At 45.5% G+C, this 6,906-nt stretch overlaps 1 protein-coding gene across 1 annotated transcript; it reads left to right on the top strand.

Moving 5' to 3' along the window:
* The first annotated feature begins 2,094 nt into the window (after window positions 1-2,094).
* On the top strand, window positions 2,095-6,630 carry LOC141091847 (microtubule-associated serine/threonine-protein kinase 3-like). Its single transcript, XM_073577601.1, has 11 exons — window positions 2,095-2,101; window positions 2,455-2,522; window positions 3,342-3,427; window positions 3,616-3,824; window positions 4,201-4,339; window positions 4,428-4,560; window positions 4,752-4,917; window positions 5,029-5,483; window positions 5,623-5,732; window positions 5,827-5,983; window positions 6,204-6,630. Exons 1-8 carry the CDS (start codon window positions 2,095-2,097, stop codon window positions 5,166-5,168), a joined length of 948 nt encoding a protein of 315 aa, XP_073433702.1. The 3' UTR covers window positions 5,169-5,483; window positions 5,623-5,732; window positions 5,827-5,983; window positions 6,204-6,630.
* The last annotated feature ends 276 nt before the right edge of the window (window positions 6,631-6,906 follow it).

The following is a 6,906-nucleotide window of genomic DNA, read 5'->3' on the forward strand; positions in this document are numbered from 1 at the left end:
ACACCACTGATTGGCTGCGTCCTGTGTATAATCCCGCCCACACCAGTGATTGGGTGCTTCCTGTGTATAATCCCGCCCACACCAATGATTGGCTCCCTCCTATGTGTTGCCCTCCCCACACCAGTGATTGGCAGCTTTCTGTGTATAACCCCGCCCACACCAGTGATTGGCAGTATCCTATATATAACCCCGCCCACACCAGTGATTGACAGCTTCTTATGTACACCGTTTATAGGCAGAAAGCTGCCAATCATTGGTGGCGGTGGGGTTACTCAGAGAAACAGGACTACAGGGCAAGAGAGAGATATCCCTGTACTGATAATCTCCTACTGATAAAACACTGATTGTAGTGATCACAAGCAGCCGTTGTTCCCATGATGGCGCCTGATTGCCCGGTGACACTCGGGCATCTGTAGGTGCAGGGTCAGTCCTTCTGATTTATGGATTCAGGGATCAGTGGACGATACCATATCTTATTCTATATCTTCTATCTATCAGGAGACACCAGAAGGCGACAAAAAAGATGGGGAAAATGTCCCCCCGGAATCCCCGGACACTAATACTAGTCAGCCGGGGCCGAGCAGCAATCTGACCACAGGTGAGCCGATCACACGACCATCTACTGGAAATATCCGGATATTATACATGATAGGGAGAACGTCACATTTACTATTTCCCCTCTGTGTGAAGGGAACCGGGCGGCCAGCTCACATGTGGAGCAGTGGGAGGACTGGAGCGGACGGGAGAAATGGGAGGTAGAAGTCATATGCAAAGCAGGATGAAACTGTCCTGGGGGTCATGGCAGGAGTACGAGTGCAGGGACACACCCCAGTGCACTTCCAGGCTAATTTGCATATTCCTGCTCTGCTCCAGCTCTCTTCCCACCACTCACATGTGCAGCGAGGGTGGGGGGCTCCTCATGTAGTAATCGGGGTCCTCCATCACTGACAGCAAATTTCTCTATGGCTGCGCGGCCCGTCCCCATACTCAGAGCCCCCATATAACCAGGATTAATCCCACCTACAGACGTCTCGTCATTCCTCCTTGATGTCGCTGTATTATGTCTGTGGGATTAATGGTGTCTGATACATTTTATCTCTATTGTAGAAACCCCTGAGCTGCCGGATCCTGAGAGTGTGATCTGTGAGATCCCGGAGATCCACGAGCCTGTCACTGTAAGTATCATAGAGGGAGATATCTGTGCGTCACTGATCCTGGGGTTGAATGACCCGTCCAGGATTACCCCCATATAACCAGTGGCCGTCTCTATTCTGAGGGAGACAATAGCAGTTATTTTATAGGGAATCTGTCAGCAGGTATTTACTCCACATCTGAGAGCAGCATGATGTAGAGGCAGAGACCCTGATTCAAGCAATGTGTCCATTAACTTACACTATATTCTCTGCTGCAGATCTGGCAGTGTTCTGAATGCTGAGCCCTGTATAATCCCGCCCACACCAGTGTGTGTAACCCCACCCACACCAGTGATTGGCTGCTTCCTGTGTCTGACCCTACCCACACCAGTGATTGGCAGCTTCCTATGTACAGTTTATAGGCAGATAGCTGCCAGTCATTGGTGGGGGCGCGGTTACTCAGAGCAGCAGGACTATAGGGCACAAGACGAATAGTCCTGTACTGATAATCACCTGCTGATAAAACACTGATTGTAGTGATCACAAAAAGTCGTTGTTCCCATGATGGCGCCTGGTTGTCCGGTGACACTCAGGCGTCTCTAGGTGTAGGGTCAGTCCTTCTGATTTATGGATTCGGGGATCAGTAGAAGTTTCCACATCTTATTTTATATCTTCTATCTATCAGGAGACACAAGAAGGCGACGACAAAGATGGGGAAAATATCCCCCCGGAATCCCCGGACACTAGTATGAGTCAGTCGGGGCCGAACAGCGATCTGACCACAGGTGAGCCGATCACACGACCGTCTGCTGGAAATATCCGGATATTCTTCTGGACAGAGAGAATGTCACATTTACTCTTTCCCCTCTGTGTGATGGAAACCGGGAGGCCATGTCACATGTGGAACAGTTGGAGGACTGGAGTGGACGATTTATGGCCTCAAATGTGCAAGTCAAGAGAAATGGGAGGTAGAAGTCATATGCAAAGCAGGATAGAAGTGCCTTAGGGGAGTGGCAGAAGAGTCTGAGTGCAGGGACATGCCCCACTGCACTTCCAGGCTGATTTGCATATTCTGACTCTGCTCCAGCTCTCTTCCCATCACTCACATGTGTAGCGAGGGTGGGGGGCTCCTCATGTAGTGATCGGGGTCCTCCATCACAGACAGAACATTTCTCTAAGGCTGCGCGGCCCGTCCCCATACTCAGAGCCCCCATATAACCAGGATGAATCCCACCTACAGACGTCTCGTCATTCCTCCCTGATGTCGCTGGATTATGTCTGTGGGATTAATGGCGTCTGATACATTTTATCTCTATCGTAGAAACCCCTGAGCTGCCGGATCCTGAGAGTGTGATCTGTGAGATCCCGGAGATCCACAAGCCTGCCACTGTAAGTATCATAGAGAGAGATGTCTGTGCGTCACTGATCATGGGGGTGAATGACCCGTCCAGGATTATCCCCATGTAACCAGGGGCCGTCTCTATTCTGGGCGAGATAATAGCAGCTATATTATAGGGAATCTGTCAGCAGGTATTTACTCCACATCTGAGAGCAGCATGATGTAGAGGCAGAGACCCTGAGTCCAGCCATGTGTCCATTACCTTACACTATATTCTCTGCTGCAGATGTGGCAGTACTCTGAACGCTGAGCCCTGTATAATCCCACTCACACCAGTGTGTATAACCCCGCCCACACCAGTGATTAGCTGCGTCCTGTGTCTAACCCCACCCACACTAGAGATTGGTAGTTCCCTATGTAAAATCCCACCCATACTCGTAGACGAATCACATGGAAAGGTATTTTCAGCAATTCACTGCCCAGAGTATTAGTCCCACGCTATCCTTAGCAGCCTCTCGTCCTAGACCTGCTTCTTCGTTCACTGCGGTTCACACACTAACTGACTGTCACTTCATGGACTTGCCACTAGCTCTCAGTTCTCCCTCCCAATCTGGATCGGCCACTACAGTTAACCCTGTCTCAGCTAGCTGTAGTCCCAGTGGGTATCATCCATTTATCACACACATGAACAACAAATACATTTAACCCTGGAGTGTCAGGAAGCAATCCATCAGCCCCACCACTGCTACACCTACATCGGATCAGTGCAAATCAGCTGAGACATGATGTAGTACGAGACGTTTCTGCATCTGGAGCTTTTCTCCAGCAGCTTCTAGATCTTAACCTCATTTCTGCTTCTTCTATTATAGAACTTGATTGAATCATTGATCCCGGCGAGAAAGCCGCATATGAGCGACTTCGAGACATCTAAACTGATCAGCGGTGGATGTTTTGGGTGAGATTTTTGTTGGCATTATCCACATTTCCCAGGGTTCCCTATGACAAGGCTTCAGCCTCTGTGCTCTGCCATGCAGTGTTATCATAGGGACATGATCTGAGTCCACATCACTGTCTTGTCCAAGGACTTCTATAGCCGGATTTTTATAGGGCTCATTATTAACCATGGATTCTTCTTCTCTCCAGGGCTGCCTACTTAGTGCAGCACAAACACTCACAGCAGATCTTCACTATGAAGAAAATGGCGAAGAAGAACCTGGAAACTGAAGAAGATGTGGACGCGGCCTTTCTGGAGAGGGACATCATGACCTTCGCTGATTGTCCCTTTGTGGCCTCCATGCTCTGCTCCTTCCCTACTAGATCTCACCTTTGTATGGTCATGGAGTATGTCGGAGGTAGGACATGTACATATATTATATTCAGCCTATGTCTGCGGACATCTTATTATGACTCATATTGTTAGGACTTGTCCATGTGGATGGTTGCATCCCCACCCAGCATTTATTGTAGATATTAAGGAAAGTCATTGATGTGTGATGTCCCTGTATGTCCGCACTGAGCTCGTCTGTATCTCCAGCTGTAGACCAGTTGTGGCATCACTGTATATGGACGACATTTCACCGTGACCTCAGACCAATATTCTGTGCACTATATATGCATTATATCTGTATATATTCTCTCCTGCTCCGATGTCTCAGCTCACTTCTCATGATACATCTTGGTGATCTGCTCTATAAACCCCTCACCGCTCATATTTCCTTTCTTCTATAGGTGGAGACTGTGCGTCCCTTCTAAGAACCAGGGGCCATTTATCTATCCCCTTGGCCCGCTTGTACTTTGCAGAAACAGTTCTTGCAGTGGAATACCTGCACAGCTATGGTGTGGTGCACCGAAACCTGAAACCGCAGAAGTAAGTGCCCCCTATAGTGTAATAAAGAGGGGAGTTATTATTTATGATCACACGATCTGTGAGCCTAAAACCTTCTTCTCTTTCACAGCCTCCTGATTACAACTGCTGGGCACATTAAAGTCACTGATTTTGGGCTTTCAAAAATTGGTATCATGATACCAAAAACCAACACCTATAAGCAATCAGCGAAGGACATCTCCAGAGAGTTCAAGGACCGTGAGGTTAGCATCACTTACTGGAACTTAGCTTGTTCTTTACATATCTCACCACTATTGTCTCTTCTCTACGTTCTTCATTTCTGGAGAACTTCTCCACTTCTATTTGATATTCTGTCACTGTGTATTTAATGGTGAGAACTTGTCTTAATAATGAGTTTCATCACCTCTCATCTGGATATTCTGTTGGTTTCTAGAATTGTGGTACCCTGCATTACATGGCCCCAGAGGTCATCATGAAGAAAGACTACGGAAGACCTGTTGACTGGTGGTCAATGGGTATCATCCTCCATGAATTTCTGGTGGGATCTTTACCATTTGATGTGGATTTCATAACTGAGCTTAAAAGATTGATTGTCATGGGTAAGTAGAATGATCCGATTTTTGCTTTGACTGGTTACATTGGTTATTTCCTTTGCTGCACCTTACAGTCCAATACAAACGTTTTATTTTCTGTAACTTTCTATATAACAGCAAAAATACCTTGGAATCACAAACGCCATCCACCCCGTAAGGCTAAGAACCTCATCACTGAGCTGCTCCAAAAAAATCCTGAGCAAAGACTTGGGACAGGTAACAGATATAATAGTATTAATATTTACTTATTACACTGAGGACAAATCGTTCATGTCCATGAGGGTCAGCACTTCTCTTTCTGCTCGCCTATTTCTAGTTCTCCATACTGTGACTTTCTTTCTATTTCCTTCATGTTGGCTCAGTTACGTCATTAGTTCAGATTAGGATAAACTGTTCAGATATTCAGCAGTTTCTGACAATGTCCTCATCAATTTTTTTTTTTTTTCCAGGTGGAGCATTTCAGATTAAGGATCATCCATTCGTGAAAAAATTAGATTTTGACAATCTTCTAAATCAGAAGCCAATGTATATTCCTCATCTTTTGTCAGATGTGGACACCAGACTCTTTATCAGTAAGTAGAAGGAGACATCATCTAGACTAAGTTGTTGTTTGTCTCATCTTCCTTAATATGTGACATCCGGTTCGGGGATGAATTGTGACTGTGCTATATCCAAAACCTCTCGTAACATTTCATTACCTATGTCTTGTAGATCACGCTACTAGAGACATGCCTATGGTCTCAGAGAATGAAGAGGACACAAGTGAGGACAAGGACCTTGACTTCCAAAATTTTACGTCATCCTCTGGAAGGCTTTCTAAAGTGAATATATGACCAATAAATCCAGAATATGTAAAAAAAAAGACATCTGAAAGTAAAAAAAAGTTTTTCATATCTTATTTTTTCCCTTATTTAGCTTTGCACCATCGCTACCATCACGATGAACAATGAGAATTCAAAGTCCCATCCAGAGTGTACCCAAGCATCAAATATTGAGATAACAAATTCTGCAATAAATCCGAATGCAGAGCAAGAAAGCCAAGAAAATGTAAAAAAGGGGAAAAGAAGAAGAGGTGAGATTGAGAATCATGTCCATGTTGTGTGATGTCGGTCAGTGAGAAGAATTCATGTGTCATCTGTCAGTGATGGGATTATCACATGTATGATGGTTGGTGATGATCCCTGACCTCTGTGTGATGAGATTCCTCAGCTGTCTGGCCACTGTGACCCCACAGAAGTATCATGTTGTATGGAGTCCCATCACTTACATTGCATTTACTTCTATTCTCATAGGTTCCATCTTCCGCCGGATCTTATCATCCTGCCGGCGTGGATTATCCAGGGCTGCCAGCGTGCTTACATGTTGTTGCCGCTCCCCTACAGACATCTAAAAGACGGGAAACCTCCACATCCAGCGCCCTGAGGTCCAGCAGTTACACCATCACTGCTGGAGAAGTATAGAAGGACCTTCATCATCTAGCTGTGTCCTTTTGTCACATCTCTACCTGGACATGCATAGCCTCTGTCACCAGGCTCCGCGGTATCCATACTGGACATCTATGGCCTCTAACCAGGCTCCGCGGTATCCATACTGATCACCTGGTATCTGACCCCGGCTGTCTATCAGACTATGATTTCGTCTATTGATTCAGTTCCTGGTTTTCTCCCTCCATTATCATTTTATCCTATTATTAATAAAGAAAATATTCATTAAACTTTACTCTGCATTTTGTCAATTGATAAAAATAATATATTAACACTTCTGTTATAAAAAGCAAATATACGCAGACAATATGTATCCATATTTATATATATTGTATGTATATACTGTACTTATGCTGTGACGACACAGCATTTAATCTTAGTTATGCCAGACTTGTCTTTCTTCAGTCGGTCAAGAGACATAGACTATTGTTCGTACGAGTCAGAATGTTGACTCTTGAGTTGCATTTTGCTGCAGGTTATTATTTGCTATTAGTGATGAGCGAGCGTACTC

This window comes from Dendrobates tinctorius, unplaced genomic scaffold (assembly GCF_039654945.1).
Source record: "Dendrobates tinctorius isolate UK_male_01 unplaced genomic scaffold, ASM3965494v1 ptg000056l, whole genome shotgun sequence".
Taxonomy (NCBI): domain Eukaryota; kingdom Metazoa; phylum Chordata; class Amphibia; order Anura; family Dendrobatidae; genus Dendrobates; species Dendrobates tinctorius.

Coding starts and splice junctions, on each gene's coding strand:
- LOC141091847 (XM_073577601.1), top strand. Junction 3,428..3,615: donor ATCAGCGGTGGATGTTTTGG/GTGAGATTTTTG, acceptor TCTTCTCTCCAG/GGCTGCCTACTTAGTGCAGC. Junction 4,340..4,427: donor CGAAACCTGAAACCGCAGAA/GTAAGTGCCCCC, acceptor TCTCTTTCACAG/CCTCCTGATTACAACTGCTG.